The 27,698-nt window shown below is 46.2% G+C and overlaps 1 protein-coding gene across 1 annotated transcript in view; it reads right to left on the bottom strand.

Annotated features, from left to right (window-relative positions):
- The window catches only part of stambpl1 (STAM binding protein-like 1), a 113,686-nt gene that overhangs the window by 28,625 nt on the left and 57,363 nt on the right, over window positions 1-27,698 (bottom strand). Inside the window, exons 3-6 of the mRNA XM_084322749.1 lie at window positions 14,426-14,553; window positions 11,239-11,456; window positions 7,954-8,029; window positions 7,087-7,182 (exon numbers count right to left, since the gene is read on the bottom strand). Coding sequence (XP_084178875.1) covers window positions 7,087-7,182; window positions 7,954-8,029; window positions 11,239-11,456; window positions 14,426-14,530 — 495 coding nt within the window. The 5' untranslated portion in view covers window positions 14,531-14,553. The remainder of the gene's footprint in view (window positions 1-7,086; window positions 7,183-7,953; window positions 8,030-11,238; window positions 11,457-14,425; window positions 14,554-27,698) is intronic.

The raw sequence follows: 27,698 nt of genomic DNA, 5'->3' as shown, positions 1-27,698 counted from the left end.
GGACTTTCTGAGTGAAAGACCCCAGGCGGTCAGGGTGGGGGGTCAGACCGCCAACACCATCACCCTGAGCATCGGTTCCCACCAGGGCTGTGTTCTGAGCCCCCTGCTGTACTCACTCTACACACACGATTGTGTGGCCAAGTTCAGCTCCAACTCCATAGTGAAGTTCGCAGACGACACGGTGGTGGTGGGGCTGATCTCGGACAACGACGAGAAGGCCTACCGGGAGGAGGTTGAGGTACTGGAACGCTGGTGCCAGGACAACAGCCTGCTCCTGAACATTGGTAAAACCAAGGAGCTGATCGTGGATTATAGGAGAGGACAGCAGGAGACACACACACCACTGAGGATTAACGGGGCTACCGTGGACAGGGTGAGCAGCTTTATGTACCTGGGGGTCCACATCTCAGAGGATGAATGAATGAATGAATGAATGAATGAATGAATGAATGAATGAATGAAAACTTTATTTAACAGATTGCAGAATGGGTACAATACAGTACGGCTCAATACATACAATTGTTAAGGGGATGCAGACCTGAGAAAGACGTTTGTCTTGTTTCCATCAGGGTCCCCCATTTTCAATTCATATAGACATTTATGACATACACAACATACATGACATTTATGGCATAGGGACATAATGGTATTTAGTACTGATACATTTGTGACATAGGCGGTATTCAAATATACAGTACTGTTACCCCTAGATCCTGACAGAGTATATACATATGATGGGGAGGGGACTGTACATTAGGAGGGGGTGGGTGGGTGGGAGGGAAATATACATACGGCGGGGAGGGAATATATACATGCGGTGGGGAGGAGACTGTCTATTAGGAGGTGGTGGGGGTTTTGGGCATTTACGGTGGCCAGTTTCGAATTGCAGCCTCCCGTAGGTGCTCTTTAAGGGCGGTTTTGAATGTGGGCAGGGATTCACATTCCTTTACAGCTTTGGGTAGGGCGTTCCACATTGTTGTGGCATAATTGCGAAACGTGTTTAGTCCCTTGTTTGAGCCGAATCTGGGTTTAACATGATTTGTTGAGCTTCCTCTGGTGTAGTGGTTGTGGTATTCACTGACCTTTGGGAAGTATTTTGACATGTACATGGGCACCCCGGTCGTATAGTGTATCTTGTAGACCAGGCCCATTGCAAGTTGCTGTACTCTGTCGTCTACTCTAAGCCATCCTAGGTTGGCAAAGTGGGCAGGGGTGAGGTGGGTTCTGGGGTTCAGGTCAAGTAGTAGTCTGACCAGTTTGTTTTGTGATGTTTGTAATTTTGTTTTAAGCGCCTTTGAGGTGCTTTGGTACCATGAGGTGCACGCATAGTCATAGTACCCTTGAATGAGTGCTCCTGCCAGAGTCTTCAGGGTATTCTTGTTTACCAGAGAGGAGATCCGGTACAAGAATCTAGTTCGTTGGTTGACTTTTTTTATTACATTGGATGCCATTTTGTCACAGGAAAGATTTGCCTCTAGGATGGAACCCAGGTAGGTAATTTCGTCTTTCCTTGTGACAATATTGTCACCCACTGTAACTGAGAATCCGTCGGTCTTGCTGAGTTTGTTATTTGAACCGAAGAGAATAGACTCTGTTTTGCCCATGTGTAATGATAGTTTGTTATCAGCGAGCCATATGCAGATTTTGCCTAGTTCCGTGCTGAGGGTTTTTTCAACCTGCAATTTGTTCTTGTCAGAGACCAGCAGGGCTGAGTCGTCCGCAAACAGGAACAAGTTGCAGTCACAGGCTGACGACATGTCATTTGCATAAATTAGGAAGAGTAGCGGTCCTAGTATGCTTCCTTGTGGAACACCACAGCTCACTGTGAGGGGGGGGGATAGAGTACCGTTTACCTCTACCATCTGTTCTCTCCCCTCCAGGTAGGATTGATCTGACATGGTCAACACACAGACACAGTAGTAAAGAAGGCGAAGCAGCGCCTCTACCACCTGAGACAGTTAAGGAAGTTCAGAGTATCGGGGAAGATACTCCAGTCCTTCTACTCAGGAGCTGTAAAGAGCATCTTGACCGGAAACATCACTGCCTGGTATGGAAACAGCACGGCACAGGACAAGAAGGCCCTACAGAGAGTGGTGCGCTCAGCCGAGCGTACCACGGGTATTGCACTACCTCCCCTGCAGGTTCTATACAACAAGAGGTGCAAATCCAGAGCCTGCAGAATAATGAAAGACCCCCACCACCCCAATAACAGCCTGTTCCAGCTGCTGAGGTCAGGCAGACGCCTGCGAACCCCTAGCTACTAGGACAGAGAGGCTTAGGCTCAGCTTCTTCCCCCAGGCCATCAGAGCCTTGAACAATGAACATTGAGTGCCACAGAACACTGAACTATCCACACATGAGCACACATGAGCACACACATGACATGCACGCTGTGCACGCTCACACACTAGCAGCCACTTTAACACTTTAACATGAGCGGGCACACGCAAATTGACTTTGTCCTAAATAATGCACGTTATATACGGCGCTCGGAGTCGCGATACACACTGCATGTGGATGTGATTATTTTAATAACGGCACATTGCAAATGTGAATCCCGCAGGGATATTTTTAATGAATGAAACCTATTGGGCGTTTGGCTCAGATTAGTTTCATATTCTCTGCTGTGGATGTATTTGCTTAACGGAGCACCCGGATTGTGTTTCATTCAAGCATAAATTTAAGTGTCTATAGCGTGGACTGTGGATTATGAATTACGAGGAATCTGAATCTGTGGATTGTTGAATTGTATCACTGTCACTCACACGTTATTGTGATATTGTAACTGGGATTAAAATGTCTGATGAGATGCGCTGTTTGACGGATTTGAGAAATTGAATGAGCCGTTGACATTAACACATTCCCTGCCACGCTTATATCCATCAATGTAGGATCACTGCCACCAGTCTAAGGCTACGTTTAGACGGAGAGAGTCTGAACAGAAACCGCAAAAGTCGTCTTGCGGTCTCACTTTAAATTTTGCGTTTAGACTAGTGTTTTGGAATGGAATTCTGCGTGCAGACGAGGCTGAAAGACTCGAGACGACGGAGCCCCGCTGTCACACGATTGGCGCAGATGTCACATGACCAGAAACGTTAGTGGCCAATCAGATCGCCTCAGGTCGTTGAGACAACCAGACGTGCTGTGAAGACCCGCCCTACTCTGCCTCTGATTCGCAGACTGTGGGTGGGGGAATGTGATTGGACCAAAGCAGAGTCACTCACAGACAGTGGGTCCAGTCACTAATAGTTGTGATAGCCGCGGGACAGATTCTAGTGTATTTAAAAGTACTGCCAATGTAGCCTTCAGGTGATCGCCATGGATAGAATCAGACATGCTTTGTTTACGCTTCTAGGCTACTGGCGCATGCCTGTGATGTAAGCAGTACGCGCGACGAGAGCCTCGACAACCCTTTCGTCATCGTTTTATGCGGTTTGACAGTTTAGATCAGTGATTCCCAACCTGGGGTCCGCGGACCCCCTGGGGGTCCGCCAGGTGGCGCAGGGGGTCCGCCAGACCACAGATGATTTGAGGCATTTTTTTTTTTTTATTATTCTTTTTTAAATTTTTTCTTTCTTTCAGAGAAATATTTAATTGGCATATTTTTATCATCAGAAGCATGAATAGTCTCTCCACTACAATAAAAAATTAAGATAAATAAATAAACATCTAGACATGGTTTCTGAACGTTAACAGTAGGCTACCGGGTAGCCGCTAAAACGCGAATCAGTTGACTGTATCACTTTCCGTAGCTAGCCTTGCACGCTAGTTAACTTTCTCAGCTTATCTGCAGTCAGCCGCCAGAGGCGAAAATGTGTGACAAACGAAAAGGAGATGATGGCAGCTCATCTGCAAAAAAAGTTAGGACCTACAGCAATCGCGAAAATTACATCACCATGGGCTTCACTGAGGGACCAGACAAATGACCTGAGTGTGGAGAAAAGTTGGCAAACTCGAGCCTGAAGCCCAGCAAGCTGAAGAGACATCAGGCGTCTAAGCACCCAGAAACCGTTGGGAAGGATCCAGACTTTTTTCGGAGGAAAGAACAGTCTCTCAAGGCGAACAAGCCCGTTGATGTTAGAGTAGCGTGGAGCAGGGGTGGCAGTGATTTACAGAAGGCTACCGAAGCCTCCTTTGAGTGTTCGCTTTTAATTGCAAAAGCAAAGAAACCGCACAATATTGGCGAGCAGCTCATCAAACCAGCCTGCATCAAAATGGTTTAGAAACTGTGCGGCCCACAGGTGACGGATAAACTAAAATCAGTACCACTCTCGAACAATGTAGTGAAAGACCGAATTGATAAGATGTCAAGTGATTGCGAGCAGCAGCTGTCAGAAAAGCTTAGAAAGGGTCCATTTGCCATATAACTTGATGAAACTACAACTGTCGCAGACGAGGCTGTGCTCATCGTTTATGTGCAGTATATCGAAAATGAGGATCTGAAGCAGGACATTCTCATGTCAGTCAACCTTACTACCACCACTCGAGGTGAGGATATTTTTACTGCAGTGGATTCTTACTTCATTCAACATAAATGCAAACCGTTCACCATTAGGGCCTGATTTGAGAGGATGAATACAGGATTTGAATATTGGCCAACATTTTGAAATACATATGGTGCAAGATGAGATTTGTTGATTGAAGGCACAAGTCAAAGAAGCATAGTGGGTCTAATTATGATGCATATACCTGTGTATAAGCAGTTTGTTATTAAAATGACAAAAAAAAGTATTAAAATGACGGAAAAAAAGTATTTTATGGTATTTTATTAGGAGGGGGGTCCAGGAATTTCATCAGAGATGTTTGGGGGTCCCTGGGGGAAAAAAGGTTGGGAACCCCTGGTTTAGATGATAGCGCAAAGGTTTATCGTTTGTAGGAATTCCACCCTGGAAGGTGGTCTCACTTTTTTGTGGTTTCACCCCGTAAAAACGCTGTTGCCGTATAAACAAAAGGCACATCCGAAAAAATATTTTTGCGGATTCACCTGCTAGCGTTTCCGTCTAAACAGGGCCTAAGCCTATGGAGATGTTCACCTTCTTTGCAGGGCTATAACTTTTTAAATTGTATTGCTAAATTGACATTACTATGGCCCATTCAACATCGATTATCTATCTTTCAGGATGTAGGAACGTTATACTTTTTCATTCATAGATTCTTCCAAAAATACCTTCTAGAATATAAGTATGTTTTTATCGTTTTCTGCAGTAATTCATAGAATGTGAGTTATAGGCATAAACGCATATATATATTATCAACTGCCGTTTATTGCCGATACACGCTATATAATTTTTTTTAACTGTACATGATCGTATACGTTATGATTCATCATGCACGGATGAAGGGGGGGGGGGGGGGGTCGTTTATAATTCCGTGATCGTCAATAAATGCTTTATGTAGTATGGGTGATATATTGATCCGATAGGTTTGCAGTTAAAAGAATAAACAATCAAGCTGAAAGTAACGTTACTGTCCTCTTACCGTTCGCCGATGAGACTGGAGGAAAAGGATCCCACTTATTTGACGTCGATCGACTAGATCCATTTCCGGTTTGTATGGCCCAATAAACGCCCAAATCATGTCGATTATTGAGTTATGGCAGCGATCCAAATGCACGCCAGTGTGTGTCTGTAGTCCCGCAACGATATGTGACTGCCGGACGGATTTCCCAGATGCACCGAGATCACCAGATCCACTTCCGGTTGTAACTCGCCCGATCATCCACCAGGCGGCGGTATTGAGGCATTGCACTGTTGTGCAGGCTCCCACTGTATCACCAAAGGCTGGGTGGCGTAATTATGAATGCCATGGCGAAAAAATTAAATATGATCTCAATAACGTCGTACAGCGTGGTCTGGCAGAATTAGCATGGCCAGCAAACACGTCGTAAGCCGTTTTTGACGGTCAATGTGTTAATGCATTTGAGAAAATGCATTTATCTGTTCAAGGCTTCAAGTTATCTGATGATGAACATGTGTCACTGGTATAAACCAAAGGTTAATCAATTCAATGCATGTATGGATGATGTCCGAAGATTAAAACCCGATTAATAGTGAAACTGTATAGCCTCCCTCCAAGTCTCTCTGACACGATATTTCGGGTCGTGCCTTGAAACTTTGGGAACCATGTATTTATATATGCCGAGCGCATACACTGTACAGATATCCTCATAAGTATCTATTAATTCGTAACAATTATACTCTTTGGGCTTGTTTGTATCTACTTATTCTGAAAGAGTTAAACTAATTATTTTCGCTAGCAATAGATCTCATTCGATTATTCATTCCATTAAGCCTACTGCCAGCAGGCACAATTAAAGAAATATAATGTGATTGATTGGGGTAATGAGGGACTTAACATTAGCCTATAGATTATGCATTTAACTGTCGGCGAGGCTATTGAGCCGTACTGTATTGTACCCATTCTGCAATCTGTTAATAAAGTTTTAAATCAATCAATCAATGCCGTTAGAAAATCAGGATTTCTGCGATCGACACCTGCTGTCTTTTCAGGCGAGGCGGCCGCGCGCACTTATCCTGAGTATCAAGTCTGGTTCGAATTAACGAGACTGAATCAGGGTTCGAGGAACAGGGAAAGCGCGGATTCAAACATCCCGTTAATTGAATCTGGATAATGGGACTTTTGATCGACTTAGTTGAACCAGGTACGGTACTACTACTTTTACTAGCCATTTTAGAATTTTGACCGCAGCAATATGCGCACATGTTCTACGTTATATGCGTAAATGTGCGCAATGTGCCTAAAGTCAGGCTCGGAAAAATTATTTAGGGGCTATAATGTCAACCAAGCTGATTTTATCCCAGGTTTATTTCTCCTACAGTGAGGGTTAGTGTGAGTCTCTCTCGCTCTCTCTCTCTCTCTTTCATATGATTAAAAACGATGGTTCGAAGGTCGGTTCGAAAAACCCTGCCGAAGTTCGAATCCTAAAAACAGGCTTCGGGGACAGCTCTAACACACACACGCATGCACACTTGCACGCTCACACACTACAACTACACAGATAAATACACACACACAAACATGTACACAGACACTACAACTACAGACATGTATACAGTACACACACACCTGGGTCCTGAGGTACTCTGTGTGCTCCCTGTTGTATTTCTCCTGAAGACGTTTCTTCAACTCATCTTTACGAGGAAATGCCACCTCCTGGAGTTTCTGGAGAGAGAGAGAGAGAGAGAGAGAGAGAGAGAGAGAGAGAGAGAGAGAGAGAGAGAGAGAGAGAGAGAGAGAGAGAGAGAGAGATACACACAGACAGAGACAGACAGAAATAAAGAAAGAGAGAGGCAGACGGAAAGGAAGAGAGAGAGAATTTTAAAGTATGGTTATATCACTTACAATAAGTAGGAGCTTGACATAATACTTTATACTAGGGTTGCCTTCAATTAATCAATGCATTAATTAGTTATGAAACTATCCTGGCTGTTGTGTACATGTGCCAACTCCGACAGAATACTCAAGTATATCACAAATAATTTCATAATATTATTGTACATGTGAACACACCCATTGTTTAATGTTTTGGCTCTATATACTATATTACTATTACTTTAGTCATACAATTAATATGACCGTTTACATCCAAATAATTAAAAGGTACATGTCAGAATCCTCAAACTGTGTCACTGTCCAAGCAGTTAAAGGATGCTATCAAATCAAATGCCATAACAACCACCCCTCTCTCCTTTCATCCAGGCCACAGCCTCTCTCTCCCTCTCTCTCTCCATCACTCACTGTCTCTCTCTTTCTCTAGAAAAACAGGTTGTGATGTTAAAGACCTCGGGCCAGGTGGTCTTCACAGCAGGGTCCTGGCAATGTCAGGGTTAAACCAGCAGGTGGTTGGAGCTATGAAGAAGTCAGACTCTGTGAGACAATGTACCACGCCCCCCCCAAACACACATACACACACACACACACACACACACTTACTTTCATGATGAGTTGTTTCTCTGGAACACAGCATTGCTGGTAGTCTCTATGGCTGGGCAGCTTTTCTACAAACAGACTACACACAGACACGCACACACACAGTGTAAGGGCTCGATAGACAGTAGAAGATGCACAACAGAGATTAGTGAGACGTGTCTCTCGTTTTACATTTAGTCATTTAGCTGACGCGTTTATCCAATGCGACTTTGTGAACAACGTCAGCAAGAGAGGTACCTCTCAGGCAGCTTAGGGTCAGTGGCATTGTTAGTCAAATAGTATCAAGCTTGAGTGTTACACTCCGAGTGCATAGTAGTATAGACATATTAGCATGATAAGTAGGGGTGGAACGATACGCATTCGAACCGTACACGGTTCGGCACGACCTCCACGGTTCGGGACGTCTGTGTATTGTACGGTTCAGGGGATGCGAAAAAATAAATAAAATACTTCATTTTGCACGGAGCCGGGAGAGGTGAGCGCTGGCTGCAGGCAGCAGCAGCACTGCAGGTGCTAGTCAGTTTGTGTAAATGGCAAGCGCAATATAAATCAATCTTCATTACGACTTTCAAAACATAGCGATTAACATTACATAGGCCTACACACATCTTGCCATAACGTTAGCAGTTTGTACAACACAATGCACGTTTTAACTATGGTAGCCCGCCAGCTAATACAGCCAATGAAATGTTATCGTAGCTACTAGCTAGCAGAGGAGAAAATGGGAGTCTGAGAGGCGGGGTGTTTAAAGACAATGATAGGCGTTTATTCAACATCCAAGAAGGCTAACATACAACTGTGTTTACTAACTCCAACCGGGACTATTGCCGCTTTTCCACTGCATGTTATCAACTCCGGTAACGTTAACACATTGACTGCCGTTCACGTAGATCTACGTTTCTGTCGCCCGATGGTTGAGTGCCGGAAACGTAGATCAAAATTTCTGTCACGGTATTTATTTTATTATCTATTGCCATTCATAATTCAGCAGGGCACCTTGTGCATACTGTTCTGAGTGTGTCTGAGCTGGCAGACGGTATTATACCTATATTATATTATATGCTTTGGACTACTGACCCCGCCCGCCCGTTGAAGAGCAATGTCCTTCAACATCGGATGCACGATCGCTGTGGATAACTGGAATGGCGATGAGATTATTGGATTCTTTTTTTTTTCATTACTTCAGAGACCAGGTAAGGACACCATATATGAAAGCTTGCGTTGATCTGATATTTACTTCTACTGCGATTGAAGCTATCTGTGTTATAGCTGTTTGGTTGTTTTCCGTTGGGTTGCAGGAGGGGGGGGGGGGGGGGGGGGATCTAGCGTTGATTTCAGGAAGATCCAATAATCAGGCAAAAAATTACTTTTTTGAATTACACAAAAACAGCGTTTTCGTGTCTTTTCCCTGGAATTGCTCAGAGGAGGCCGGACTATGTTCATATTCAAAACGGTATAAAACGGAAATGTACGGATGAAAAAAGAATCAGTTTTTTGCACGTTGACCAGAAGCAGCTCAATGAGACTCGAGAGCGTTATTAGACCCATAGCTATACTATAAAATATAGGTTTAGGTCTACAAAGTACAACTACGTTTACATGGGTTTAATGGACGGCACGGAAGTGGTCACTTCCCGGAAGGGGCGTGGCACTCAATGTGTTAACACTTTGACTGCCACTCACGGCTAATCTCGGGTTTACGATAGTTACGTTGAAAGCCACTCACGAGATTTCTCGGATTTCTTTTTTTTTCTTTTTTATCGATCTGAAATCATATTGCATCACGCGAGCCTACCCTAGCCTACCCAAGGGCCGCCGGCGATCAGATGTGAAAAAAGCGCCCCCTATCGTCTCCCAGATGGTAAATGGTAAATGGAATGGACTCAATGAAAATGGATGGGGGAAAATAAATATTCCAGTCCACATTTTCCAGTCCACTGATGCAGCCGGGGTTACCAGAGTTCATTCTGGATCCTCTGAGCCCCGCTGATCATGAGTTCTACTGTATACACGTTAGATCTATACACTTATCGATTTTTTCGAATGGTGATCAGGAATTGGAATATACCATTTGGATACCATCTGATGTCAGGTAAGGAATCTATGTTATCAGTGTTAGGATAATCAGACTCGTTTTTCTGATATGTGCTCTATCGGTTTCACTGTAAAATCCATGAGGAAATGAAAACGGCTATTATCAGCGCGCGCCTCGAACGTGCGTGCGTGCACGTATACTATTGATCATCTAGCGTTTATTTGAAAACTATTCATAAATAGGCCGACAAATATCAACGTTCTGGAATATTCCAGTAAAAGGCGATTATCACAGAATGGGCTGTTTTTCACCTGAAAACGGGCGCTTTTCAAAATGCTCTCAAACGGAAATGAAGCGATAAAAAACCAATCTGCCTTGACAACACTGACTGGAAAATTATTCTTTGATAAGCGACGGGCAGATTAGACACATAGCCATAATTTAAAACATAGATTAGGCGATATTAACGTTAACATTGGCGCAGATGGTGTCATTCAAGCACTAAGTCGTGCGCCCCCTGGTGGCACTGAAAGTGTTAAGAGTCGAGAAGGTCCGTGATGTTAAAATGTCCGTGCGGTCCCCCAACCCATAGATAGTTCCAACTCACCGAATTATGTTAATCCACCACAGTTGCACTCAATATTTAAATAATGTTAGTCTAAATAAATGTAGACAGATAATGTACGTATTTTAAAAATAGAATGAACAGAGCAGTGTTGTTTTGAAACAGTACAGTGTGTGTGTGTTAGTTTGATGTATGCTGCAATTTATATTGATGGCCTTCTAATTTGTTTATTTATTTATTTTAAATAACAGTGACACTTTTCCCTTTGATAAGAAATCCAGCCATATTCCTTTCATTGTATTTCAAATACTGCACTTTAATTTCAAGCGGAAAACTAATCTTTCCATTAAGAACTGACAATCAGGGAATTTAAACATTGTTGACATTGTTTTTTTGTGTTTATATTAAAGAAAGGAAAGTCTAGTGCTGGCTCAGCATATTGTTTGTTTGCACTGAACCGAAAACCGTTAGCCCAAAACCGTGATACGAACCGAACCGTCGATTTTGTGAACCGTTGCACCCCTAATGATAAGTATAGTAGCATAGTAGTAGGGTACATTATAGTAAAAAGAGAGTAAGAAGGTTCGTTCTTATTTTAGTTATTTTATTTCAGATATTGTTTGAAGAGGGTTTTAAATCTTAATAAAACACAAGAGCACAAGGCATATGGTGATGTTATTAATCTTACGTGATGAACCTGTTGTACAGAACATAGGCATTTTCCAGGCTGCCCTCCTCCAGGTAAACGGCGGCCATTCTCTCCATCTCCACCCCGGAGCGGAAGTAGCGCCTGGGAGTGATGTCCTCGTTGATCTCCACACTGCACCCCATCTTCCCCAGCGCACGGACCCGCTCAGCCGCAGACAGGGACACGTCCGTGTAGTCAGGCTCAGCCGCTAGCTTCTTCTGTACGATGGCCGTAAGAGAATGAATGAGACGGAACAGGACGAAGGTTTGGCATTCCATGTTCCACTCAGGGGTGATGTAGTGTGCAGTTACTGTTAAGTAGGGCTGTCAACGAATATTCTATATTCAAATTGGGCATGGGCCTGAAATGCGCTGCATGACAGATGAGACACGCAACGTCACTTTCATTGAGCTGCCAGTAGTAACAAATGGACAAGGACAACAACAATATCAACAACATCCACAACCGTCGGTCATGAAGACAATGATTTGCACTCTGAGCAATCTCAAGCCCTGGTTGGAAATACTTCGAATTAAAATCATTTTGTGGAACCTCGAGACAAAGTTGTATGCAAGCTATGTAAACTACAGCTGGCCTACCTTCTTTTTTTCATGCTAACGCTATTTTGGGAGTTCTAGCGTCAAGAATGTAAGTAGCCCTCAGGGTAAAACTGTATTGAATAGAGAAAGAAGCGTCATGCAGGTCCGTAATGGTTTGATACTATTTCCCGTTTCATGCCAAGGAAATAGCTCTGGCTTGTCGTTTGCGTTCGCCATACTATGAGGCTATGTTAAATTACAGGTAAAATTACAGGTAATCTCTCAGTGGTGTGCGTGGGGTGAACTTGGGAGTTTTTAATTAAGTTTGATTGATTGATTGAAAACTTTATTAACAGATTGCAGAATGGGTACAATACAGTACAGCTCAATACACACAATTGTTAAGGGGATGCAGACCAGAGAAAGACTTTCGTCTTGTTTACATCAGGGTCCCCCAGTTCTGCACATGCATTCCGTTAGTGGTTAAAGTAACGTTGTATTTACTTTAACCAGCTCAATCACCCTCCCACCACGCCCCCACTGCCCCAGCTCAATCACCCTCCCACCACCCCCCACTGCCCCAGCTCAATCACCCTCCCACCACCCCCTCACTGCCCCAGCTCAATCATCCTCCCACCACCTCCTCACTGCCCCAGCTCAATCACCCTCCCACCACCCCCCCACTGCCCCAGCTCAATCACCCTCCCACCACGCCCCCACTGCCCCAGCTCAATCACCCTCTCACCACCCCCTCACTGCCCCAGCTCAATCACCCTCCCACCACCCCCTCACTGCCCCAGCTCAATCGCCCTCCCACCACCCCCTCACTGCCCCAGCTCAATCACCCTCCCACCACCCCATCACTGCCCCAGCTCAATCACCCTCCCACCACCCCCTCACTGCCCCAGCTCAATCACCCTCCCACCACCCCCTCACTGCTCCAGCTCAATCACCCTCCCACCACCCCCTCACTGCCCCAGCTCAATCACCCTCCCCACCCAAGAGTCAGAGTCAGGCAGGGTTGTGCTCAACCAGAGAATACCCTCCCCTTTCAACAGTCCAGACGAGCTCTTCTGGTCGAGTGCGACCAGTGACGCATCAATATTCGTATGAATAGATTCAATCAATATCTATATAAAACATGAACAGCTGTCTCCCTATAAGCTAGAAATTTCAGCTTAGGGCGTTTTCAAAAGACAGCTCAGGTGTCTTCTACCGTCTTTTTCTACAGCACTCGTTTTCAACTTCAGTGTCACTTCTTCCCTCTATTCAGTGTGTTCCATTTGATCAATTATCTCTCTATATCTCTGCTTCTCTCTTTCCCTGCCCCCCTCTCTATATCTCTGCTTCTTTCCCTGCCTCTCTGTCTATTTCTCTGCCTCTCTCTTTCTCTACTTCTCTGCCTTACTCTCTCTATATTACTCTGTCTGTCTGTCTCTTAGTAGGAACTCTGTCTGAGTGAGGCATGGATAAGTACTACTCTGTTTCTCCTTGCTCCCCTATTCAGTGCATGTAAGAGAGACAATGTATGGGTCTGTGTCCATGTTCCTCCTCTATTCAATATGCGTGTGTGTGTGTGTGTGTGTGTGTGTGTGTGTGTGTGTGTGTGTGTGTGTGTGTGTGTGTGTGTGTATGTGTCATCTCCTCTATTCAGGAGGGGAGCTCTCTCTCTCTCTCGCTCTGAAAAGGATGAATGGAATGATGGACGCAGGATGGGCTTCATTAAAATGTAACACACAGTCAAACACACACAGACATGTAAGCTCTTACACCCAAATTAGATTTATATTCTAGCATTGCTAGAACATCTGAACCACAATAGAACCTAATTTGTGTGTAAGCGCTCACACAATCATTTCATGGCCATTCATTGTCTGTGGAGCAGACCCAGATTTGACATCCCAGTGACATCACTGCTTGGAGGGTTCTCTCTCTGATTTCTAACTTTAGGAGAGAGTGGTGCATGTTCACATATACTGATTGACCCGTCGTGGAGCACAGGAAGAACATACTGACTGAACTGTCCTGGGGCACAGGAAGAACATACTGCCTGAACTGTCCTGGCGCCCAGGAAGAACATACTGACTGAATTGTCCTGGGGCACAGGAAGAAAATACTGACTGAATTGTCCTGGCACACAGGAAGAACATACTGACAGCACTGTCCTGGGGCACAGGAAGAACATATGTGAATTCTTCAAATGGGTGGTATTTTAAAATAGTGTGCTGTAAATGTGAGCAAAGCCATGCTATACTACAGTAATTGCATTACTGAACCCAGTACATGGTTCAGGGGAGTTTAATGGGTTAATGAGGGGGGATGCAGATGGGTGGATAGATGGTGGAGTGGAGGATGGATGGAGAGATGGAGTGAAAGAGAGAGCTGCAGTGGATAGAATACTAATGGAGCAGAATGCTGAGAAATAGAAAGAGGAAAACTACCACACACCATCTCTCTCTCTCTCTCTCTCTCTCTCTCTCTCTCTCTCTCACACACACACACCATCTCTTTCTCACTCACACACGCACAATCAACAGCTTGTGAGACAATCACACATACATCATGATCACACAACCGCTTTTGCTGACAAAACTCCCCCTCCCCCCTTGACCATCTAACCCCACACTCACTCATCATACACAACTCACCAGCGTATTGAAGCTGAAGCCTTGGTCCATGGTCTGTATGTATGTGTGTGTGTGTAAGGGTGTGTGTGTGTGAGGGCGTGTGTGTGTCACAGCCGTTGCGTCCATCTGTTACTTCCCATGATGCTTCACTGCAGGAGACAGAAGAAATCAACAAGTTGGATACAGACAGACGGTCAGATAGATCGACCAATAGATAGATGGGTATACTGTATGGTTGGATTGTAGTGACTGAGTCACTGGAATGAAGGAACTATATAATGATGAGTGATGAGAGGAGGAGGATGCGAGAGGTAAGTAACAGGTAGGAGGAGTGAGAGGTAAGTAACAGGTAGGAGGAGTGAGAGGTAAGTAACAGGTAGGAGGAGTGAGAGGTAAGTACCAGGTAGGAGGAGTGAGAGAGATAAGTAACAGGTAGGAGGAGTGAGAGGTAAGTAACAGGTAGGAGGAGTGAGAGGTAAGTAACCGGTAGGAGTGGGAGGTAAGTAACAGGTAGGAGGAGTGAGAGGATGACACTCAATGGCATCTCCATCTCTAAATGGGAAAACCTCACTTTTGTCAGAAATGGCTCATTCAACATTAGTCAAATGCCAAAACCCAGGAGAAGACTGAGCTCAGTGTTCACAACCAGGATGTTTTGTGACAGAAACATCACACGGCAATAGTAAAAATCCATTACAAAATACTTTTCTGAGGTGTCACAAAAGAAAAGAAAATCTTTAATTGAGCTGTTTTCCATGAGGGAGAGGGCTACTGGTACTATGTGGTAACTGGACACATCAATAAAGCTGCTTTGTTGTGACATAGTCTAGCACAAGAAGATGAGGAAGTCCCTTTGATAAAAGGTTTGATGGAATGATAAAGCAACCTTAAAGGTTCCATACGATTGAAGTCCATAACCTTCTATACTGTATAGGTGGGGAGATGAAACCTATGATCAGAATGAGCCTTCTTATATATTCTCTCATTGGGCTAACATCTAGTTGACAAACTAATAGTGTCATTTAACTATTCCCCATGTGTCTGGGGACACGCATGGGACCCTCTGAAGGACCCATGGGGCTCAACAACATGCCTTCCCTTCATGACCTCTACTATGATGGACCATGGTTGCTGTGAGAGCCGGTATCTAGGTAGCGGATACAGAGAGAGAGGGAGGGGGGGGGGGGGGGACAGAGAGGGGTAGTGAGAGGGAGGAGGTAAGAAATAGTTACATTAAGGCTAATATCACACACACAGAGAGAGCGAGAGAGAGACCTTGAGCAAGACACTTAACCCCTAACTGCTCCCGATGAGCAGGTTGTTACCTTGCATGGTTGCCTCCGTTGTCGGTGTGTGAATGTGAGGCATAAGCTGTAAAGCGCTTTGGATAAAAGTGCTCTATAAATGCAGTCCATTTAACATTTACATTTGCCCGTAGAACTATCGATGTACACCAAATTCGATTTTCTGCCAGTTCTCATTTCTTTTCATTCCTTTATTTAAACTCGAAAGACAACTGAGGTTTGCCTCATTTACAGTCACGCCGAGTGTACAGAAATAAGCAAAAAAAGCATATAAAAATCACACAGCATATAAGATCATAACAAGACGAGGCAAAAAGCAAGGATAACAAATCAATTAAAGACATAAAACTTGATTGACAAAAGTTGGAGATCAAGGTTTTAAACTGCAACAGAGGGGATAATCTCAAGCTTTAAGGACTGTTGGGAGTTCATTCCATGAGCTAGGGGCATCACGTTATGGAGCATCATCGCGATAGGGGCATCATAGTGATAGGGGCATCATAGCGAAATGCAGATTTACCCTTTCTTGAAGGCCAGTGATTTACCCCTGGAGCAAGATACAACATGCAAACATTGTGTATTTTCTGATGCTTGATCCTTCGCTCAGACTGAAACAATATCTTGGAACTAGCTAGCTACCATAGAGATGCACTCTCACATAATTTCAATGAGCAGCTGCCATTGTGATCATTAGAATGTTCCGCTCAAAAGATATCCTAATCACAGCAGTGTGATCACACACCAGAAATATCAGTCACGCCTGGTCACGCTCCCAATGCTTTATGCTATTGTCATGACAACCGGTACAATGAAGCTAACACGTGTGTGTATGTGTGAAAGAGAGAGAGAGAGAGAAGTGAGAGCAGATGAAGAGGTTGTAATTTCAGTTATATCTCTTGATAATATTTTTTTAATTTTCTCTGATTAAAAACAAGTTAGAGAGAATCAATTAAAGGAAGGAAGGATGGATGAAGAGAGAGGAATAGCTAAAGAGACATGAAATATAAAGAGACAAGGAGAAAGACAGATATGCGAGAAAGAGAGATGAAAGAGAGATATGAGATAAAAAGGAGACAGAGAAATATGAGAGAAAGAGATATATGAACGAGAGTGGAAGAAAATCTGAGAGATAAATGGAGAGAGATGAAGAGGGAGAGAGACTAGAGAGCAATACGAAGGTGTGAATCACCACCTTGCAACACACACACTGATGTGAGAACAGCAAAACACAGAGAAATAATAAGAGTGTGTGTGAGAGAGAGAGAGAGAGAGAGAGAGAGAGAGAGAGAGAGAGAGAGAGAGAGAGAGAGAGAGAGAGAGAGAGAGAGAGAGAGAGAGAGAGAGAGAGAGAGAGAGAATCATCACTTTGAAACACTCATGTGAGAAGAAAATCCCTCCAGGTCAAGTCACTTCACTCATTATGGTTGCATGGATACTGATATTGATGCCAGGCTAAAAATAGGCTACAGATACTGATATCAGGCTAAAGCAGGCTACTGATATTGATGCCAGGCTAAAAACAGGCTACAGATACTGATACCAGACTAAAGCAGGGTACTACACTGATACTAGGGGTGCACCGATATATCGGTCGGGTATCGGTATCGGCCGATAAGTGCCTTGTTGACTGCTATCGGCCTATCGGCCGATAAGCTCAAATGTGCCGATAGCAGTCGCCGATAAATAAGCATCAATTTGTGTAGCGTCAAAAGGCAAAAAAAAAAAAAGTTCACTCGCGACCTACCTGCACAAGCCCGCCGTCCCCCACACACACACACAAGCTACTGCATCACAGTTACTACTTATGATTAACAAGGCATTCGTTTTGTGGCATTGACGTTATATAGTTAGTGTAACTGAGGGGTACAATTCCCTGACTGTATTGATAAGTATGGTATCATTAAACCACTACCGTCTTATGTACATTACTACTGGCCATACAGTACACAGGTATCTTATGATGAACACTTCCCACAATGACTCGGTTCCACACAAAACTGGATTTAAGTATTTATTAGCAGCAATGATAGTACATAATATACTTTACTTTGGATGCGCTTATAAGGCAAAGGAATGTGCGTAGGCAAATCAATAACGTATGTCCATTCTCATATTACGCAGGAGATAATAATACAACCTGAATCTTAGGAATTATATCTATGGTACTCTGGTAATATAGCGGGAGATACTGGTAGGGTCCCTCCGGTCGTAAGCCAGCAAGGGGAGAGGATTTGTCGGTAGTAGAGTCTGGGTCAACGATGATAAAGAGACTCCAAGTACAGGAGACGGTGCAATAATCTCTTGATCCGCAGACGAATACAGCTGTTCTCCGTAGCATGCAGCTCCGCATGGAAGAAAGCTAGCCGGCCTCAGGCTTCTGAAGGCGGGCTCGACGTGGCTCCTCACAGGGTAAATCCCACACAATTGTGGGTGTCGGCGATTCTCCGCTCCATCAATTACAGGACCAAAAGCAAATATAATCCAGCCGAAAAGGGCTATGCAGTCGTCGGTAGGTTATCCAGTGTACATGATCCACACGGTCCTCGTCTAGGGCCCCTCGGGTGAAAGCGCCAGGGTAAGCAGCCCAGCCTGGATAAGCACTCTAGCTGGTACGAGGAAACGTTGGTGATGCTAGTCACTGTAGAACGGTAGCCGCACGATACACTATACACAAATAGACTATTACTGACTTAATAGAATCGGTCGAACTCGACGGTACAGCGTTAAACTCTGATACTTCAGTTATTAATTCGCACGCGGTCTCAATGCTCTATTTGGGGCCAAACAGGCCATACTTCACCGCACGTTGTATCGTGGGTGAGGTTTTAACTTATTGGGTAACTCTACTTCTGTATTCACCTGCGCCGTATTTATACGTTAGGTGAACAAACTAGTACCAGCTTTATTCCTGTCTCATATCCTTGCGCAGAACCGTTCATGTCCAGGCAAGTCCCCGGCGGTGACTTTGAACCAGACCTTGGAGGTATGGCAATGGCGCCTGGTGGACCGCTGTCCAATAGGAGAATGAAGTATTATGGTCTGTACTAGGCCAAAGGGATATTCCGTGTATATGTACAAGGAATACACAAGGGATATCAAACGATATACAAATATTATGCAATATATATCAATCAATAAATATATATATTCGGTTTAATCTGATCCTTCGTAACAGTTAGTGTTACACGGACAATAACATCAGCATATTATTATTACCCATAGCAGCAAGGCATTACTCCGAGTCCGTTCATAGCTCAGTTCCATTCCGTTGCTCATTCCGTACCCAACTACCCACTACTAGTTAGTTAGCACCATCTAGGCATCAACGTGAGCTCCCGGTACGGTAGCTAGTTAGTTAGCACCATCCAGGCATCAATGTGAGCTCCCGGTACGGTAGCTAGTTAGTTAGCACCATCCAGGCATCAACGTGAGCTCCCGGTACGGTAGCTAGTTAGTTAGCACCATCCAGGCATCAACGTGAGCTCCCGGTACGGTAGCTAGTTAGTTAGCACCATCCAGGCATCAATGTGAGCTCCCGGTACGGTAGCTAGTTAGTTAGCACCATCCAGGCATCAACGTGAGCTCCCGGTACGGTAGCTAGTTAGTTAGCACCATCCAGGCATCAACGTGAGCTCCCGGTACGGTAGCTAGTTAGTTAGCACCATCCAGGCATCAACGTGAGCTCCCGGTACGGTAGCTAGTTAGTTAATAACGTTATATAGTTAGTGTTACACGTTCAATATAACATCAGCATATTATTTACCCGAACACAGCAAGTAAGCAAGGCATTATTCCGTTCATAGCTCCGTTGCTCATTCCGTACCAAACTACCCATTCTGCAATCTGTTAATAAAGTTTTCAACCAGACAAATGTATAGAAAGGCTTTGTTTTATTATAACATTTGTTGCATTAAAATCATTGCGTCTCGTTTGGCCATCCTGTGGAGCGCTCTGGTCGGCGGGCACTGCCGGGCAGCTAACGTATTAGCTTGTTGTGGTTCTGAGTTTGACTCGCATTCTGAGTTCTCGCAAGCAGATCAATGGCGGCATGCCCCCGAAGTAGAAAATGAATAAACGCTTGCCGATTGGTGGTAAGAACAGCAGGAGGTGGGTGCTAGCGGTGTGGCGTAATTGGCCGAATCGACTGTCAATCAAAATGGTTCCATTGCATTGGTTGAAAGCTCTGGTTGAGAGAATAGTATCCCGCTGCAGGCCGCCAGAATGGTTCCATTGCATTGGTTGAAAGCTCTGGTTGAGAAAATAGTATCCCTCTGCAGGCCGCCAGACGATACTGGGAGAGAGATAGTGATACCATAAACATATTTCTTGATGTTTCCTTTTTTTAAGTAAGTAAAGAGGCCTACAAATACAAACACACATACAAATATACAGTAGTTTCATAAAAAAAAAAAAAAATTTTTTTTACAAATACTTATATACAAATATCGGTATCGGTATCGGTATCGGCCGATAGTGTTAGTTGAACAATCGGTATCGGTGGCCAATTTTCATATCGGTGCATCCCTAACTGATACCAGGCTAAAACGAAAGGTTATCCTATAACCTAGTTATATGAATACTGGCTGAGCGTCTCGCTCTTCACTATAATGAGATATCTCTTATATCCAGCACCTACTGTGCTCATTAACAAAAGGATAACCTTTCGTTATATAGCATTACTGGCCTCGCGTCTCGCTCTTCGCCATAATGAGATATGGGGCAGAGCAGACGCGTGGCCCGACAAGTGTACCCCCTGAGGACCCGCAAGCCCTACTACCAGGGGGGGAGGGGAGTCCCGTCCACCCGCCCGTCCTAGTGAAGGGGGGGCGGCAGTCAACTCCACCAAAGTGCGAAAAAAGAGGGAACCAGAGACCCAAAAAAACGCACAGCACAGGCGGGAACACGTGTGACACATCACCCCGTGGCACACACCCCTACTAACCCACCGAGAGGCGGGACGCAGGGGAGGTCCCAGACCTCAGAACCGCTTGGGAGACAGAACCCCCAGTCATGTCCATGTCGCGTGTACCACTTCCGCAACGTATTTGATTTCCGGGGTTGGCCTGATTGGCCGCGACGGCCACGTGACGCGCGTGGCACGCCCCCGCGGCAGCCGCAGCGGCAAGCCCGCTGCCGTTGGCGAAAGCAGGATGAGAGAGCGTAGATTTCGCTGTGTATCATTTAATCATTTATCATTTAACATTTGAAAGGCATACATTGTTGTCATACAGAAGTACAGAATACTTTTATCCAAAATGCTTCATACTGTTACACTGTTAGAGACTGTGCTAGACAAATGAATGACTAATTCGGTCTGAAATAGCGTAACTAATAACGTTAGTAAGCACTGCTTATATGCTTATTATGTCTGCGGGGTACAGTAAACGTTTCTCCCGGTAAATTCTGAAGAGCACACCGCTGTATGTTGGAGAACCAGCGGTCTTCCGCTCCTCCTCACTCGGGGCGGCACCTCGGCACAGCTCAGCCCTGTGTGAGACGCGAGCAGGAAGGAGGAGATGGGAGTCCTTCCAATCGGAATATGTTGTTTCTTTACACATATGTTGGATTATGAATATGTCTTTATAGCTATGCTGCCAGGCTGGTCCGCGACCCTCCGTGCTGCGATCACCAGCGGTGAGAATATGCTCACGCGAGCGGCATCGCTGAGCTCTGGTGACGGTCTTATTGGGGCTTATGCCGAGAAGCAGTAACACAACATTGCAACTGTTGTGTTACTGCTTTCTGACCGAATTAGTCATTCATTTGTAGCTATAAAGACATATTCATAATCCAACATATGTGTAAAGAAACAACATATTCCGATTGGAAGGACTCCCATCTCCTCCTTCCTGCTCGCGTCTCACACAGGGCTGAGTTGTGCCGAGGTGCCGCCCCGAGTGAGGAGGAGCGGAAGACCGCTGGTTCTCCAACATACAGCGGTGTGCTCTTCAGAATGTACCGGGAGAAACGTTTACTGTACCCCGCAGACATAATAAGCATATAAGCAGTGCTTACTAACGTTATTAGTTACGCTATTTCAGACCGAATTAGTCATTCATTTGTCTAGCACAGTCTCTAACAGTGTAACAGTAAGAAGCATTTTGGATAAAAATATTCTGTACTTCTGTATGACAACATTACTGTACCCCGCAGACATAATAAGCATATAAGCAGTGCTTACTAACGTTATTAGTTACGCTATTTCAGACCGAATTAGTCATTAATTTGTCTAGCACAGTCTCTAACAGTGTAACAGTAAGAAGCATTTTGGATAAAAGTATTCTGTACTTCTGTATGACAACAATGTATGCCTTTCAAATAGAAATCTACGCTCTCTCATCCTGCTTTCGCCAACGGCAGCACGCTTGCCGCTGCCGCGGGGGCGTGCCACGCGCGTCACGTGGCCGTCGCGGCCAACCCCGGAAATCAAATACGTTGCGGAAGTGGTACACGCGTCCATGTCCATGAGGTAAAACCTAACGAAGGGACCCGGGGAGGACCAGGAGGCTGCAGCACAGATGTCCTCCACCGAGGCCCCCCCTAACAAGGCGACAGAGGCCGCCACACCACGAGTGGAGTGCGCCCTGACACCCCCAGGGGGGGGGCAGCCCAGCCAACGTGTAGCAAAGGGCAATGCCCTCGCACAACCAATGTGACAGGCGCTGCTTGGACAGTGCCTTACCAGCCTCGCGCCACCGAGGTGATGGCCAGCAGGAACGCAGTCTTGAAAGACAGCTGTTCCAAAGACGCCAGCTCAAGAGGCTCAAACGGGGCCTCAGACAACCGGCCCAGGACCAGTTGGAGGTCCCAACTCGGAGACAGAGAACGCTCCACCGGCTTGAGACGCCGAGCGCCAAGCAGGAAACGCTTCACAAGAGGGTGGCTGAACAACGTACCGCCCTCAAACCCCACATGACAAGAGGATATAGCCGTGGCATATACCCTCACCGTCGAGGCCAACAGTCTACCCAAAATATACTGAAGGAAGGAAAGGACAGCGTCCAGGGGGCAGGACACCGGGTCCCAGCCCCCCACCTTACACCACTCTTGGAAAGTACGCCACCTACCCGCGTAAACCGCGATAGTGGAGGGAGCACGCGCATTTCGGATTGGGGTCGACCACAGAAGGGTCAAGACCCATCCCCTCCAGACTCACCCTCTCAACAGCCAAACCATCAGCGGCTGTCCCAGAACAGGGAACAGCCACAGAGACCTGTGCGCCTGAGAGAGGGCCCGCAATGACCAAAGAACAGGCCACGGCGGGGCTACCAAGAGCTGGATCAGGACCGGGAACCACACAGTCCTGCGCTCCCGACGTATCCGCTCCAACAACTGAGCTATCAGATGTATGGGGGGAAACGCGTACAGAATCCCGGGCGGCCATGGATACATCGAGAAGGCATCCACCCCCAAGGGAGGATTGTCCCCCCGACTGAAAACCATAATGGGCACTGGTGAGACGTCTGCTCGCAAACCTTGACCTTGACGATATACGATGCTGCCATCGTGTTGTCCGTCCTGACCAACACGTGCTCGCCCACCACCAAGTGGCCGAGCCGCTTGAGGACCAGAAGGACCGCCTTCAATTCCAACACATTGATGTGCAGTGCAGACCGGGCAGCGTGGACCGTCCAGCTGCCCCCTAATGTGTTGGTCCAACAGGCCCCACCCGTCCCGTGAGGGAGGCGTCGGTGAAGACCGTGACGTGTGACAGCCTGCTGCCCATGGAGACCCCGCTGGTGAGGGTACCAGTCCTCCCCCAGTGGTCGAGATCCCCCAGTATTGACATGGGAACCTTCAAACGTTTCCACTTGCCTCTCACCAGGTCTATTCCCATACTGGAAAACCACCTCTGTATCTTCCTCATGAAGAGGAGGCCAAGAGGGACAACAGAGTGAGCAGATGCCATCATAACGAGTAGGCGCATCACAGACAGCGCCGCAACCGTCCTGCCAGGACGGAGCCCCCTGAGCGCGTTGAGGATAGCTACTCACCACCGCTCCGAGAGGGTTGCCCTCATGGGCCTTGAGCTTAGAACCAAACCCAAGTACTCCACCTGTTGACTGGGAAGAGGCGTACTCTTCTTCCAGTTCACAGCAAAACCCAGCTTGGTGAGGAATTCCAACACCAGCCTGGTATGAGACCTGGCGACCTCCTCCGACCGGCTGAGGAGCAGAATGTTGTCGAGATAGAAAATAACTCGTATCCCCTGACGACGTAGAGGCTCCAGCACGGTCTCTACGCACTTGGTGAATGTGCGGGGAGCCAGAGAGTAGCCGAACGGCAGCTGTTGTGAAGGGCCAGATTAAACTGAATATATATATGTATCGTTTGATATACTTTGTATATTATTTATATATATACACGGAATATCCCTTTACCTGCGTTCAGACCAGAGTAATATTCGCTCTCCTATTGGACAGCGCCCCCAGGCGCCAACGCGCAAGCCCCCAACGGCAAGTTCAAAGACAACTGCAGGCATGTCAGAACATGCCCAGAGTCAGCGTAGTAATACGAGACAGGGACTGAGGTTGGGACTAGATATTCACTTAAGTATAAATACGGCGCAGGTGTAAACAGCAGTAGTTCATTCAGTTACGTTCAGTACCTACCTTACCTACCTTCACCACGAGTCAACGTGCAGTGAAGTGAGCAACCTTGCGTCTAAATAGAGCATTGAGAACCGCGTGCGAATAGAATGTTAAAGTGTCAGAGTTTAATGAAGTAATGTTGAGTTCGACTTAATCTAATGTGAAGTCAATAGTCGATCATTTATTGTATATCGTGCGGCCACAGTTCTTCCGTGTGTAGCATTACCCATCGGTTCGTCGTGTCTTTAGCTAGTGCACTTAACCAGGCTGTGTGGCCTAAATACGTCGCCCACACCCGAGGAGTCCTAGGCGGGGAACCATTGGACATGTACACAGGAGAATCGGCGCCGGCGATTGCAGAACCATTCCTGGTTGGATTATATTGATTTGGGACGTGACTACCGGAGAAGAGCATCGTTGATTTCCACTATCGTTTGGGATTTAACCTCGTGAGGATTACCACTCGGGCCTGCCTCGTGGACGGGGCTGGCTAGCTGTCATCAATGCTGTCGAGCATTTTGGATTACAACTATTGCTTTTGCTGCTGATCAAGGGAGTTTACAAGCACCGACTCCTGTACCTGGAGTCTCTTTATTCCCCGTTGACTCAGACGGAGTACCCGAACATTCCTCTACCCTCCAGGCCTTACACCCAGGAGGGAACCCATTGTCTCCAGTTGGTACCAGTGTTGCCCTATATAATTGCTACTATACAACAGGTGGCGTCAGCTTAGACCCATCGTAGGATTCCTGCTATTCTTAGTGACTTATGCTCTTGACTGACTTTACGTATATTCTTCGCCATACAAGCGCGACCCTAATTCTCATTCTGTAACCTAACGTTGCCTAATAATAATAAATTACCCTCCAATAGTATTTCTGTGTCAATGCCGTGTTCTTGTGAGTGTTCACCATCTATATTTGATGTACTGTCTGGCCAGTAATTAAAGTACATAACTAGCAGTGGTTTAATCTATCACAATCTTTAATACAGTCAGGGTTTTGTAACCCCTCAGTTACAGCAGCCTATGGTATTCGTACGCCACACCTTGAAAAAGGAAGCAAACGAATTTCCTGTGAGGAGGGAAGATCGGGAAGTGAAAATACGCATCCTTCAGGTCTATGGAGGTGAACCAGTCTCCCACCCTGACGGAGCTCATCAGGTGTTTGACGGTCAACATCCTGAACCGCCTCGTCACAATCAGCCGATTGAACGCAGACAGATCCAGTATAGGTCTGACACCTCCCGATTTCTTGGGCACCAGAAAATACAGGGAGTAAACGCCACACATCGCGTCCTCCCTTGGGACCACGACTATGGCTTGCTTCGCTAACAGAGATTGGATCTCGTCTGCCAGAGCTGTCACAGCCGCTGACCCTGACGACAAGGTCTGCACCAAACCTGAAAACGGAGGGTGGGGTCGTGCAAACTGCAACACAAGCCCCCGCCTCAACGTTCTCTCCATCCACCTCGACATATGGCACTGCTGTAGCCATATGTGATGGTACTCCCAAAGCGCACTTGGCTCTGGTCCGCTAGGAACTGTAGATAGGCGGCCCGGTCCCACCCGCTGTGCGTTGCCAACCCTGGACCCGCTAACCGCGCGAGCAGGGCGTTTCGTGGAGTCGGGATATCGGACCCTGACACTACCCACGAGGCAATCGCACCCAAGGGGGGACCCCGATAGAAAGGGCCGGTTTGATACGGGAGAAGCTGACATCATACTGGGTGACAAAAGCTCCCCCACTGAACACCCCACCAGCATGGATTGCTGAGGAACTGTTCTACAGCTGGACATGCAAGGTGTGAGGCCCCCACACTGCCCGATAGGGTGGGTTCCTACACACCGTAGCCCTGCAGTGATATTACTACCACCCAAATCATGCACGCCTGCCAGACCTCTTCCGGGAGTGGGAGGCACTAACGTGATACCCGGCCTGGCGAAGGCGAGGTCGGGGAAACCCGCGCTGTGCCTCAAGAGGCCTCGAGCCCCCCTGCTGACAACCTTTGTAGTTGACAGACGTAACACCAGGCTCACCAACCGCAGACGCAGAACGCGTGGCGAGGGAGCCACTTGACAGCACAACATTCTCACGGACAGACCCAGTTGTAGCCATCAACTGGGTGTCAGCCTAGGGCTGGGCGATATGGAAAAAAATCATATCGCGATAACGATATGATAATGTTATCATATTTCTCGATATCGATAATTATCGAATTGTTATAAGTATTTAAATTTTTTTTTTTTTTTTTTTTACAACAGCTGTATGTTTATTTTGCAGCAATTCTTTGTCATTGCCGCCATCTTTAGTGTTACATCCCCTCACACTCCAGTTCTCAGGCTGCAGCTGGTTTAAAAGCGAAAGTAAACCGGCTTCTCTGCTGGCTGTGGCTCCAGGGGAGTTGAACAGTTCTGGCTCTGCTAGTTTATTTTCGATCTTTTGGCGCTTTTTTGGTGGACAAACCACTGCACATGTGCACCGTGACTCGTGACTGGAGTCTAGTTCTGCTAGAACACATAGCCTACCCTACTGTGTACAGACGGTTTCAAACTGTATTTTAAATTAGAAAGCAAACAAAATAAATGGACAAGAGAAAAATAAATCTCAATTTGGTCAGTATTGTCATTTGGACAAGCAAAGCCATTACTTTAAGTTGCAGGCAAGAAAGACAAGTCTGTCCACTGTCTCTGGTTTTAAAACTGCCCTGTTGCAGGTCACAAAAAAAAATATATATATAAAAAACGATTTTTCGATTTTTTTAAAATTTCGATATTCGATATCGATTATTAAAATATATCGCGATATTTATCGTTATCGTTATATCGCCCAGCCCTATGTCAGCCCCTGTCCCCATGAGAAGCGAAACGTGGGGCTTCATTGAAGGCACGCGACCCGCAACCAAAGGAAACAAATCAGAGCCCTTATCCCGCTGGTGTTGGGGGGGGGGGTGACCGGAGAGCGAGCTAGACACAGCTAGACGGCAACGTTTTTTTAGGGCGTGCTCATCTAATGTAGCCGATCCCTCGGCCGCCAAGGCTGTCGGCCTTGCGGTCACCTGTTTTCGTTGTGCCCAGGGTACCTCAGGCGGGGGAAACATGGCCGCTGGTTGAGGGCCTCGCCACAGTCGTTGACGAGGCCGTGCTCTCACCTCTGGCTGCATGGTGCGAGGCGGTGTGGGGCCCAGGTCAAATACCGCTAGGAGTGGACGGTATAAACGGTATACGGTATAAACGGTATGAATTTGCTCTACGGTATGGATTTTGACTATACCTTGTAACCGGTAGAGCAGCTCTAAAATAGCAATGACGTCATGTAACCACAGCGCGACTATTTCACTGCATTTGCCCCTAAAAATAGATAGAATTAGTCATAGATAATAGATATGTGCAAACTGGAA

The sequence above is a fragment of the Notolepis coatsorum genome (assembly GCF_963971535.1).
Source record: "Notolepis coatsorum genome assembly, chromosome: 10".
Taxonomy (NCBI): Eukaryota; Metazoa; Chordata; class Actinopteri; order Aulopiformes; family Paralepididae; genus Notolepis; species Notolepis coatsorum.
This window is presented reverse-complemented; position numbering and strand designations above follow the sequence as displayed.